Below are 14,068 nucleotides of genomic sequence, written 5' to 3'. Positions count from 1 at the left end.
TGCGTCTATACTCCTCTGTTACTAACATCTGATTCTAATCCCTAAACAATTTTGAAATGTGTTGGCTGTATTTTCTAAATGAGAGTATTTCTTGAAATACTCCCTAAAAATATGACATTTTAAGCATCTGAAGGCTTCATCAATTTTGGAAACCAATGAAATATGAAAGATTCTCTTCGAAGAAGCTGGCAGCATTTATTCCTCATACAAATGATTTTCCCCCTGAATTTCCAAGGAAAGAACCACTCAAAAAAGTATGTGAGAATTCTTTTCTAACTGTAATAAAACCATCATAAGCCCAAGAAAAAGACGTTTTGTTAACTAGTGGTTGTAGAGTATACTACTATGAGAACAGCAATATTGACCCTTGATTGTTGCAAAACACTAAGGAACACTAAAGGAATTTCCTCAGTAAAAGTAATCCACATAAAATGAAATACAAACAAAACATTTTAATAACCTGGAAAGTCCATCAAGAGAAAAATCAAAGACCCCTTCCCCCAAATATTCAAATTTCTTAACCAAATAATAGAAAATCTATCCCTAGAAAAGTAAAATACAGAAAAAGCTTTAAGCACAGAGATACTGGACCCCAACTAAATGGCCAAAATTTGGGAGATGCTCCACAGAATGTTAAAAAATATGTAAAGAATAAAATATGGTATGATCGCAACAAAAATGCAAAGAAAAAAGAAGATGATGTCTTTAGAGGATGAGACTCTGGATGGTTTTTTTCTATTTGATTTTTTAAAAAATAACTTTATTGAGATAAAATTTTTCTATTTGGTATATTTTGTTTCTAAAATTTCTGTGATAAGCATATAAATACTTTTAGTAATAAAAGCTGGGGGTGCCCAGCTGGTTCCATCAGTAGAACATACAACTCTTTTTTTTTTTTAAGATTTTACTTATTTATTTGACAGACAGAGATCACAAGTAGGCAGAGAGGCAGGCAGAGAGAGAGAGAGGAAGAGAAACAGGCTTACCGCTGAGCAGAGAGCCTGATGCGGGGCTCAATCCCAGGACCCTGGGATCATGATCAGAGCCGAAGGCAGAGGTTTTAACCCACTGAGCCACCCAGGCGCCCCATGAGTAGAACATACCACTCTTGCAGTTATGAGTTCGAGCCCCATGTTGGGTTCAGAGATTACTTTAAAAAAAAAAAAAAAAAAGGCCCAAAAATTAAAAAAAAAAAAAAAAAAGCTTTAAAAAAAATAAGTTCAATATGAAATTTGTAGAAAAGCCTAGTGAGAACCCAACTGGTTCATTATTTCTTTTATATTAGGTCCTACCTCAAAGAGCCCCAATGCGGGGCTTGATCTCAGGACCCTGAGATCATGACCTGAGCCGAAGGCAGAGGCTTTAAGCCACTGAGCCCCCCAGGCACCCCTCCAGTTTATTTTTTGGTTTCTACCATCTCATCTATTATTTCTAGACAAATATATTGCATTTTATGTATTTGTTTTTAATGCTGGTTGGCAGATATTTTTGGTAAGAGCTTACTGAAATATAACTCACAATACCATATCATTCACCCATTTAAAGTGTAAAACTGTTTTAATGATTATTGAAGAATTTTGCAACCATTATAATTAATTTTAGAAGCACACTAAAAAAAATCCCTTACCCATCAGCAGTCACTCCATTTCCACCCGAGCCTCCCAGCAACAGGCAATCACCAATCTATAATGTGTCTCTTTAGGTCTGCCTATTCTGGACATTTAAGGTGAATCATATGTGTTCTTTAGTGTCTAGTTCTTTCAATTAGTGTAATGTTCTCAAGGTTCCCCCATGCTGTTGCATGCCTCAGTACTCCCTTTTTATGACTGGATAATATTCCATTGATGGATACACTATATTTTATTTATCCATTCACTGGTTGATAAATATCTGGGTTGTTTCCAGATAAATATCTGGGTTGTTTCCAAATTTTATGAGCCTTGCTGTTATGAACATTTGTGTACAAGTCTTTTTTTTTAAGATTTATTTTTTTTTTCAAGATTTTATTCATTTGATAGAGAGACAGCAAGAGAGGGAACACAAGCAGCGGGAGTGGGAGAGGGAGAAGCAGGCCTCCCATCGAGTAGAGAGCCAGTTGTGGGGCTTGATCCCAGGACTCTAGGATCATGACCTGAGCCGAAGACAGACACTTAACAACTGAGCCACCCAGGCGCCCCTGTTTATTTTAAAGATTTTATTTATTTATCTGAGAGAGAGAGAACGAGAGAGAGCACAAGCTGGGAGGAGGGGAAGAGGGAGAAGCAGACCCCCCGCTGAGGGGGAGCCTCATACAGGACTTGATCCTGGGACTTTCGGATCAAGACCTGAGCCCAAGGCAGAGGCTTAATGACTGAGTCCCCCAGGCAATCCCCCCCACTGGAATTCTTAATTGCATTTCCCTACCGAACAAGGAATGATGGCACTTTTTCAGGTGCTTAGTGGCTAGTTGTGTATCTTCTTTGGAGAACTCCCTATTTAGATCCTTTGCTCATCTTAAAATTGGGTTATCTTTTTATTACTAGCCACAAGAATTCTGTATATATTCTAAATACAAGTGCTTTATCAAATAACATGATCTGCAAATATCTTTTAATTTGTCAGTTGTATTTTTACTTTTTTGGTAAAGTGTCTTTTGAAGCACAAAAGTTTTTAATTTTGATAAAATCCAATATATCTCCTTTGTTTTGCACTTTTGGTGTCACGCCTAACAAACCACAGCCTAATCCAACCCCACATTTGAGCCTATGTTTTCATCTAAGAGCTTTTAGTATCAGCTCTTACATTTAGGTCTTTGATCTATTTTAAGTTACTTTTGTACATGGTGTGAGGTAGATGGATGTATTTTTTTTAACTCATATTTTATTTTTTAAAGATTTTATTTATTTGAGAGAGAATGAGAGTGAGAGAAAGAGCATGAGAGGGGAGAGGGTCAAAGGGAGAAGCAGACTCTCCACTGAGCAGGCAGCCCGATGTGGGACTCGATCCTAGGACTCCAGGATCATGACCTGAGATGAAGGCAGTTGCTTAACCAACCCAGCCACCCAGGCACCCCTTAACTCGTATTTTTTTTTTTTTTTAAAGATTTTATTTATTTGACAGAGAGAGAGAGATCACAAATAGGTAGAGAGGGAGGCAGAGAGAGAGGGGGAAGCAGGCTCCCTGCCGAGCAGAGAGCCTGATGTGGGACTTGATCCCAGGACCCTGAGATCAAGACCCGAGCAGAAGGCAGAGGCTGAACCCACGGAGCCAGCCAGGCGCCCCTGAACTCGTATTTTAAAGGCTAGAATCGGCATCACCCTTGTACTCCTATCTCTCCGCCACTCTCCTCTGATCACCACCTCACACACATTTAAAAAACTCAGATTCTGAAGTCAAAATGCCTGGGTTAGAATATGAGCTTTGTCTCATATGACCTAAAACAAGATTCCTTAATTCTCTGGGCCTTAATTACCTTGTCTGTAAGACAAGGACAGTAACAAGCCCCACCCCCAAAATGAGGATTAAATGCTAATAATACATACAAAAGCGGAGTAGTGTTTGCCATATTGTAAGCACTTAATAGACTTCAACTATTAATTACTGCTTTCTAAATACCACTCAGATTTGGCCATTCTCTCTAGCACCATAGCTCCTAGCTTATTTTAGGCCACTGTCATTTCGTACTTGGATTATAAACCCTATTCTTTTTTAAAAAAAATATTTTATTTATTTATGTTTGTGTGTCAGAAAGAGAGAAAGAGCACAAGCAAGGGGGACCTGTAGAGGGAGAGGAAGAATCGGGCTCCCTGCTGAGCCCCAATGTGGGGCTCAATCCCAGGACCCTAAGATCATGACCTGAGCCGAAGGCAGACCCTTAACTGACTGAGCCACCCAGGCGTCCCTATAAACCCTATTCTTTTTTTTTTTTTTTTTAAGATTTTATTTATTTATTTGACAGAGATCACACGTAGGCAGAGAGGCAGGCAGAGAGAGAGAGAAGGGAAGCAGGCTCCCTGCTGAGCAGAGAGTGAGATGCGATGCGGGGCTCGATCCCAGGACCCTGGGATCAGGACCTGAGCTGAAGGCAGAGGCTTTAATCCACTGAGCCACCCAGGTGCCCCTATAAACCCTATTCTTAAATAGTTTTCCTGCCTCTAATCTTGTCCTCCTCCAAATTTATTCTCTACTCTGAACTGACAATAACCACTATTAAAATCAATCTGCTGCATTTAAAAATATAGTTTTTTGGTGCCTCTAAGATGAAGTCCAAACTTCTTAATAAATGAGACATTAAGACTTTCAGGTGTGGCTGCTATTTAACTCTCTAGCCTAATCTCTTACCTGTACTCCTACCTGGAGCCATGATTTCTTCCACCTCTAGAAGACTAGCTCAGTCAGCTTGCAGGAATCTGCTTAGACACGAATTGCTCCGAAAAGCCTTTATAGATGGCTCCAGAGCCAGTCCAAGGATAATTAATACCCCTTCTGTAACAGTGTCAATTCTCCCAAACACTACCAACACATTCATGACATGGGGTAGTAATTTTTTACTTTCAGCTATCTGAGACTTGGTGGGGGGTGGTAATTTATCACTGCATCCCCAATGAGTACTAGTATGAGCTATATCGTAGATATTTAATAAATGTTGCATGGATGGAGGAATGACCTCAAAAAGTATACAATCTCAAAGTGGTACTTTTCTCCACTAGAGAGAGAACCAACTAAAAACCAAAGCTGTTCACTTCACAGAATCTTCATGTTCCACAGTCTGAAAGTTTCAACGACACACAACCACCACGGCACAGCTCTCGTGACGCTCATGTACTCATCTCTAGTTGGCGATGAGTGCTCAAAAAACTCAAGATGTTTGCCGCGTCAAGTGTACAAAACTCAAGTTACATAAATTTACTTTTCAAGTTTCTCTATTTTCTAGTCCTTACCTTCTCTGGGAAGAGATGTTTCAGAGTTAAACATGAAATTTGTGCAAATGCCAATAATGTTATTCAACTTTTAAGAGGGGAGAGACAAATTTTGGTTAATTTTACTACTTTAATTGCTAATTTTAATGCAACTTAAAAAAAATCACTACAGAAACTTACTAACTCCTAAAACATATCACGTAATTCAATAAAGTTCAATCGTAACTCTTATTCTACCTGAGGATAATAATATGAGTTTGGAGATAAAAGGTGGCCTTATCTCTCAGAAATACATACAAATTATTAATGGATAAATTAGAGGGAGTAGAAGGTTGGCAAATTCACCTATAAAGCCACCGGAGTCTGTAGCCTTTTGAAAGTAAGAGTTTGGTTTTGAGTTAGTATTCCAATTTTGACAGTTATTAGTCTATTCAAATTTTTCATTTTTTTATTTTTTCAATTTTGTATTTTCTACTTCTCCAAACATAAATGCAGGTTTTTTTAGGTTTTTAAATGTATTACTGTGTACTCACATTTAATAATTAAAATACCTTATAAATGGAAAAAAGCTGTTAGAAACTATAACCAAACTATAAATTTATGAAGTTGAATTTGACCCATGTATCAACATTTAAGGGCGAAATTAATTCAAAAAAACATACACTTCTACTTTCTCTTGAAAAAAAATCCACATATACTTGGCTATCAGAAGCTATCACCCTATAAAAAGGGTGGGCAAACTTTTTTTGGCTCTTTTTGACAAGGATGCCATATGATTTCAATCTGGTTAAAGAGAAATGCTCCCTGGATGAACCATCAAGAGCCGTTCATCAGGTTCTCTACAGGAATCAAAGCAGTTAAAGGTTTTCCCTACTAAAAGATTCTATGAGATGTATCATTATTATCCTCAATCTTCAGATGAGGAAATTGAGACGTAGAACAGGTTGTTCATCCCGGGTCCACTTCTATAGCCAATGCTTCTCTTTCTCTATTAGTCTGCCTCAGTATACTGAACTGATAAAGACACAAATATGAAATCAAAATGTGATTAGCTATGCCCTCTAAAAGTCAAATCACAGATCACTAAAGGAAAGTATCACTTATCAACTTAGTATTCTAGGTTTTTTTTTTTTTTATTAAGGCTGATTCAGTATTTAATCACTGTTTCAAATATGCTTCTGGACATTTCTGTCCAGAAGAGTTACCTATAAATTAACATATCAGCAGGAAAACAACAAATCCCTTGTTTGGATTTTGCAGTATTTGTGCTCTTACCTGACACTGGTTAATAGCTGCATGGTTGCCATGGAATGGAGACTGTCTTTCTTTATCTCGATGATGTCGACTGCTGTGTTTACTTCTCTGCAACTGCTGGCGTAATTTTGCAATCTGAAAAGGAGAAGAATAAAAAGTAAATTAAGGGACGCCTGGGTGGCTCAGTTGGTTGGACGACTGCCTTCGGCTCAGGTCATGATCCTGGAGTCCCGGGATCGAGTCCCGCATCGGGCTCCCAGCTCCATGGGGAGTCTGCTTCTTCCTCTGACCTTCTCCTCGCTCATGCTCTCTCTCTCACTGTCTCTCTCTCTCAAATGAATAAATAAAATCTTTAAAAAAAAAAAAAAAAAAAAAATTAAATTAAAAAAGTGCATCAGAGTTTTCCAAGCTACATAAAACATATCCTTCCTTAATAAGAATCAGTAAAATTATCCCTTAATAAATCTTTTCTTTTAAAACCCTGTCTCTCGGGGCACCTGGGTGGCTCAGTTGGTTAAGCAACTGCCTTCGGCTCAGGTCATGATCCTGGAGTCCTGGGATCGAGTCCCGCATCAGACTCCCTGCTCAGGAGAAATTCCCAGGGAGTCTGCTTCTCCCGCTGACCTCTCTCCTCTCATGCTCTCTAATAAATAAATAAAATCATTTTAAAAAAATAAAAAAATAAAACCCTGTCTCTCTCTCTCTCTCTCTCTCTCTCTCTCTCACACACACACACACACACACACACACACACACACACAAAATAGAAAAAATAAAACCCTGCCACAAAATCTGATTTACTGCATGAAACTTATATATATACATATACACACCCATTATGTGTGCATGTATGTGTATCTTTCTTTTGAGGAGAAATAAAAATTATGTTCCAACACTGTTCAGAGCCTTCCGAGCCTCCCAGTACTAAACCAATGAAGTTTTCAGCACTTAGAATAACATTGTAACTTTCAGAAAGAATTTAAAAATAATGAAAATTATTCTCACTGTCCTAAAAATGAGTGATTTTATTTAGATTTCTTTAAACACCTAGTCTTCAATAGCTCCAAAAATTTAACAGTATTTAAAAATCAATTCAAGCCATGAAATGCATTCACAGACACAATCTTTACATAACAAATATAATTTCAATCAATATTCTATATTACTCCTTGAGTAAATCTTTAGTTCTATATTATGTAAAGTAGAAACAACATAATTGTAAGCACAGAAAATGGTAATCAGCATAGGGCCACAATCAACTTGGCTGTATTGGGTTACTGAATTTCGAAAATACTACCATTATATACAGAAATAATAAATGTGAATCTGTTGTATCATTACAATTTTACATATTTGATGCTTAGCTTATGTTAACAGGTATGGACTCTGGGGGTGCCTGGGTGGCTCAGTCGGTTAAGCATCTGTCTTCTGCTCAGTTCATGATCCCAGGCTCCTGGGATTGAGTCCTGCACTGGGCTCTCTGCTTGGTGGGGAGTCTGCTTCTCTCTCTGCCCCTCATCCCACTTGTGCTCTCTCTCAAATAAATACATTTTAAAAATCTTAAAAACAAAAACAAAACAGGTATGGACTCTGGTTTAATAAAACAAAAGGAGAAAGAAAAACATAAGCTGATAAGTAATGTGTACACTTCCCTCATTCAAATCTTCATCCAATCAATATAATAACTATTTTCATTATTTTTCAAGTAAACAAAACAACCAAAAAAATAAAAATAAAAACAACACAAAACAAAACAACGGAAAGTGACAAATCCTTATTGCCTACAACTTCAAGGAAGGGATCAAATTCCACATCCAGTTCTTGGACCCATTTTCCTGACCTCTTTAAGTTGATCTGTACTGCCCCATGATGCTGACCGCTTGTGAGACCCTTTCTTCTTTTCAGAGTATTCTTCGGCCCATGCACTCTCTGTCTATAATGGAAAAAAGAGGCAACGGGTAAGTTAACCATTTAACAATAAATGTATACCATATTTGCAACAGGATAGATGGACCTGAAGGGCATTATGTTCCATCAAATAAGTCAGGCAGAGAAAGACAAATACCATTATGATCTCACATGTGGAATCTAAAAAACAAACTCAGAGAAAAAGGAATCAGATTTGTGCTTATCAGAGGCATAAGGGGGAGGTGGATGAAGGTGATCTCAAGGTACAAACCTCCAGTTATAAGATAAATAAGTACTGGAGATGTAATGTATAGTAAGATCACTATACTTCATACCGCTATATGGTATACTTGAAAACTGCCAGAAGAGTAGATCCTAAAAGTTCTCATCAGAAGAAAAAAAAAATTTTTTTTAACCTATATGAGGTAATGGATGTTAACTAAACTCACTGTGACAATCATTTCATAATATGTGTATTCCAAGTCATACTGTACAAAAACTTAAACAGTGCTGTGTATGTGAATTTTATCTCAATAAACCTGAAAACGTTTCATTTCTTTAAAAAGTATACACTTTTCTATTATACAATGCATTCCCATTAAAGAAAATTAAGTACTAGGTTATTTAAAATAGCACAATAACCCAAAATTCTTCTAGCAGCACTTATTTTAATTATAATATTTTTGCCTATTTCCTTCATTTCTATTATTAATAAATGCTTAGTTATTATTTTTACATAAGTATAGCATTTGTTGAGCATACTAATAATAGCTAACATTCCTGTGATCTTATTATGTGCTAGGCACTTTGCTTCGTAGAAGTATAGTGAAAGGTCTTCCCCCTATTATCTGATTGAATATATATAAGAAGCTCTACAGGTTCTGCAGATAAGGAGGTCTGGTAAGTTGCCTAATGTCTCACAGCTGAGAAGTGGCAAAGCCAAGATAAAAATCTAAGACTCTGGAGTTCATAATCTTAACATCTATACAATGTCTGGACTTGATTTAGGTATCTGCAAAAGTATAGCCTCACAAATGGTAAATCCTTAGTGGTTCTACAAAATCCAGAATTCAAATACATTGTATTAGGAGAAAAAAAATACAAATGAGTTCTTAGTATGTGAAAATATGCTCACTCTCACCCGTAAGAACCAAGTTAAAACCGCTGAGACTGGGCAATCTGATAAGTATTTTCCTGTATTGCTGGTGAATTGCAAATTAGTACAGCCTTTACAGAAGGAGGACTAGGCAACTGCTGTCAATGTTGCAAATGCATATACTGTTGACTCACCTTCTTTTGTAATTTATCATGCAGATGTACAAAATATATATCTTTGTGAACAAAATGATACAGCCTATTATTCCCAGCAGCACTATTTTTACAAGTAAAAGATTAGAACAATGTAAACAAAGGATTTGTTAAATAATGGTGTGTCTTAACAAAAGAATATTCAAGTTTAAAAAAATGAATAAGGAAATTCACAATAATCTCTGTGAGACTGTTAAGTGAAAAACTCAAGGCTCCTCACAGTGTGCATAGCAACTTCCCTTAACCAGTGCCACTAGAAGGAATACACACTATGTAAAGTATCTCTGCAAGGATATACATGGTAACATAAGTAACATTAACAGTGGCCGCCTCATGGGAGGAAGATCCTTCCTTCACTGTATATACTTCCGTACCTCTTAAATTTTGTTTTGTAGTGTAAGGATGAATATATGGCCTGTTCAAAACAATACTTCTCTATATGCGGATGGGGTGGAGGGCAGGCGTTTTAGGAGAGAATCTTTCTATATGGATAGAGTAATGTCCTTAAATAAAAAACAAGGTTGTAAAAGAATATATACACATCACATATATAAAAGTTTTCTCTAGATTTGTTAAAAACAAATTGAAGATAATGAGAGCAAGAGAATTAAGCAAGAAAAATAAAAGTAAGCATGAAAAGCAATAGACAGCTTTGCTAATTTCTGATCTAAAAATGTGAAAAAAGGACAGGAACACCAGTGAAGTGGTAAAGTATCTAGAAATTTAGATTATTTCAGAATCCTCGGCTTAACCAATAAGAAAGGCAAAGCTACTGAGAAGCCAACCAAAGAGCTCATACAGAGGTCATTAGATTTAGGTCTGGAAAAGAGAAAAAGGATTTTAACATGTTCCTTCCTTCTTAATATTACCAATTTTAACCAGTGGACCAAGGTTTTATACAAAATGCAAGAGTTAGTCAAAAAGTAATTTTTTTAAAAAGCCGATCCACCTCTTCAGTACTCTCATTTCATAACACTAAGACATAGTGTGGTATTGCTATGAACTGCTACCTTCAGCAATTCCGCATTTTAGTCTCTAATTTACAAAGTATTTAATTTTATTAGGTTTTTAAAAAATATTTTATTTATGCATTTGGCAGAGAGAGGGAAAGTGAGAGCACAGGCAAGGAGAAGGGCAGAAAGAGAGGGAAAGACTGGCTCCCCACCAAGCATGGAGCCCAATGCAGGACTTGATCCCAGGACACTGGGATCATGACCTGAGCCGAAGGCAGACGCTCAACCCAGGCTTCCCAAATGGTCAGTTTTTAAAAGAATCTTTAAAAGAACATGGGAGGTGGGGGGACAGGAGGCAGAAGTTGGGGACAATGTAGTATTAAGCAGTGTATCAAACTCTAAAGCAGAAGTGACAGACCAGCCCTGCTCCACTGGCAACAGCGAGCTACAGTACTGCTAGACTCTCAGACTCTTTGAGTTCATAGGGAATGACCAAAGTGTGCCAAAGATATAGAAAAAAAGGAATGATGCCATATTTTTACTATCTTTGTGTCAAGTAAGGACACAAATAATCATGTACAATAGAATTTTAATCACACACGCATGCTCATGACCCAAAACAAATAACGGGGTGAGCGGGGAGCAGAGGATAGGCAATCAACATCTTAAAAACTTGCTCCATATTCCTAAATTTTAACCTTGCCTTTCTCTGCATTTTCCAGAACCTCCTCTTTCCATTCCCACTCATCCCTAAGATACCTAGACCTTAGACTCACACATTTTTTTTTTTTTTTTTAAATGAAGAACCAGGGCTCTAAGTGGTGACATGATATGTTTTGTCTAAAGTCTTAGAGGAACTCCCTGGAAGTACCCATCTATAATATAAAATAAATTACTTCCATCATACTTACTGCTCTAGCACTATATGGACCAGGGCTGATAAAAGAGCCCGGGGCCTCTCATCAAGGGCAAAAATAGCCAGTCAGGCCCAGTAACGGTTAGCCCAAATCTTTTCAGCATAATGCTCCAGGAAGCTAAGCAATCAACAAAAGGCGTAAGACAGGAAACCAACATGCCATCCTTGTTCTGACAATAATCAAAGGTAGTAGTTTTAATGGCAAGCATTTACAAAATGCTTACTATGTGCCACACATTGTTCTAAGGGTTTACACGTATTTCTTTGTTTAATCCTTACAATAATCTTAAAAGATAGGTACTATTCTTCTCCCATTTTACAAAGAGGAAACAAAGGCATAGAAGTGACTGACTCCAAAGAAGATACACAAAAAGCACATGAAAAGATGCTCAACATCATTCATCATTAGGAAAATATAGATAAAACCCGTAAGATACAATTTCATACCTATTAGGATAGCTATACTGAAAAAGAACAGGAAAATAAGGCTTGGTGAGGATATGGAGAAATGGGAGCCCTTATACGTCACTGGAGGGAACACAAACTGGTGCAGCTGCTGTGAAAACAGTATGGCAGTTCCTCTAAAAGCTAAATATATGACTCAGCAATTTCACTCCTATATATGTACCAAAAGGAATTGAAAGTGGAGATTCAAACAGATACCTATAAAGCAATGTTCATTTCAGCATTGTTCAGAATAGCCAAAATTTGTAAAAAGCCCAAATGTCCACAGATAAATGGATAAACATGTTTACCAATACAATGGAATATTATTCAGCCAGGAAAAAGAAATGGTTCAACATGGATAAACCCTGAAAACATAATGCTTAGCAAAATGAACCAGATATAGAATTACAAATATTGTATGCTTCCACAAATAAGAAGTACCTAGAACAAGCAAAATCACAGAAACAGAAAGTTGAATAGTGGTTACAGGGGCTGGAGAAAGAAAAGAGGAGTTACAGAGTCTTGTTTAGGGTGATGAAAAGTTTTGGAAACATAATGGCAATGGTTGCACAATGTTATGAATGTAATTAATGTTACTTAATTGTTTTACCTAAAAATTGCAAATTTTATGTTATATATATTTTACCAAATTTTAAAAAGCTGATTTAAGGGACACCTGGGTGGCTCAGTCAGTTAAGCGTCTGCCTTTGGCTCAGTCATAATCTAAGGATCCTGGCATCAAGTCCCGCACTGGGCTCCCTGATCAGTGGGGAGCCTGCTTCTCCCTCTTCCTCTGCTGCTTCCCTTGCTTGTGCTCTCTCTCTCTCAAATAAATAAAATATTAAAAAAAAAAAAAAAAACTTAAAAAAACTGACTTAATAAACTAGCAAACATACATTAGGGAATCCAACACCTACCAAGAGGGAATTGGAGAACTAACGCATATGAAAGAGTAGAGCACCCAGCTACTGCTGCATTATACCTTAGGAGATTCTAATGTAAGCTTTACAGGCAAGATAAACAGTATGATAATTCTAAGTTTTCTTTAGATTTGTACCCTTAACATTCCCAATTTGGGGGACATTTAGAAAAAGGTGAAGCAAGTATGAGCTTTATATTTTAATTCAATGTAGTCAGAGCTAGGTGGGCTCCCATTGGCTTCTAGGATTGTTTATTCTTACTGATAAGACAAAATATCTGAACCCACTGAACCTGAAACTGCAGAGGAGATATCAAGGGTTGCAGAAATGTTCAAGGATGACCGAGTACTAAACTACTCTGATACCCAGAGTAATTTAAACATGGCACGTGGATTAAGTAGAAAGCAAGAAGGAAGTGCTCATTTTCCATACTATATGCCCTAATCTCAGCAAACTTAGGGATTCTGAGTAAAGGGAGAATCTTCTACAACTCTGGTTAAAGTCAGTTTCTCAAAATATTTGTTAATTTTGAGGAGCACAGACTCTGTTTTCATTTCTGTATTTGCCACTGGAATATAAACCTCAAGGTAATCTCATATCCCAACCATCTACTCTAACAGTGGGACTCAGTTTCAAGAATATCAGAACAGAAAACAAAATAAGGCCAACAAGAACATGTGGAATTGTGGAAACCAAAATGCAAATCCAAAACCACCGCAAAGTATGTTTACTTGGTTCTATAAAAGGATATTCTTTTCACAAAGTGCTGGGATCAAGCTACCATAAGTGATGTAAATTTGAAGTCTAAGTCAAGATATACCTTAGCTGATTTTCAACAGTCAATATAAAGAAACTTTTAACTCTTTAACTGATTTTCATTCTTCACTAGCAATACGGCTTTAATCATTCTGCTCATTCATTCCTTTGCAAATAACCGTGGAGGGCTTATTCTCTCAGGGACAGTACTAAATCCCGGAGATGAAAACACAGAAATGGATGAGCCAGGCCACAGGCTCAACATCTAATGAGTGTAAGAAACATTAAATAAATGAATAGACAACCGCCCAATTAACTTTAATTATAGTAAGTGCTATGAAAGAAACTACAGACGCAGTCATCACCTGGCTTTAGGATCTTGGACCTCAGCTTCCTCATTTGTAAAATCAGGAAGTAGATCTAAATGATTTCATAAGAACCTTTTCTTTATTTATTTTTAGTAATCTCTATACCCAATGTGGGATTTGAACTCACAACCCCAAAGATCAAGAGTTGCATGCTCTGCCAACTAAGCCAGCCAGGGGTTACATACTCTAAGATTCTTTTAATTAAAAAACCTCATAAAGGGCACCTGGGTGGCTCAATGGGTTAAAGCTTCTGCCTTCGGCTCAGGTCCTGATCTCAGGGTCCTGGGATCGAGCCCCGCCTTGGGCTCTCTGCTTGGCAGGGAGCCTGCCTCTCTGCCTA

At 37.3% G+C, this 14,068-nt stretch overlaps 1 protein-coding gene across 1 annotated transcript in view; it reads right to left on the bottom strand.

Moving 5' to 3' along the window:
* Positions 1-14,068, bottom strand: part of FAM117B (family with sequence similarity 117 member B) — a 68,839-nt gene that overhangs the window by 16,415 nt on the left and 38,356 nt on the right. The window contains exons 3-4 of the mRNA XM_032354464.1: positions 7,993-8,085; positions 6,174-6,287 (exon numbers count right to left, since the gene is read on the bottom strand). Of these exons, the coding sequence (XP_032210355.1) occupies positions 6,174-6,287; positions 7,993-8,085 (207 nt within the window). The remainder of the gene's footprint in view (positions 1-6,173; positions 6,288-7,992; positions 8,086-14,068) is intronic.

The sequence above is a fragment of the Mustela erminea genome, chromosome 8, assembly GCF_009829155.1.
Source record: "Mustela erminea isolate mMusErm1 chromosome 8, mMusErm1.Pri, whole genome shotgun sequence".
Classification (NCBI taxonomy): domain Eukaryota; kingdom Metazoa; phylum Chordata; class Mammalia; order Carnivora; family Mustelidae; genus Mustela; species Mustela erminea.
Note: the sequence above shows the minus strand (reverse complement) of the source record. Positions and strands in the feature narration are given on the sequence as shown.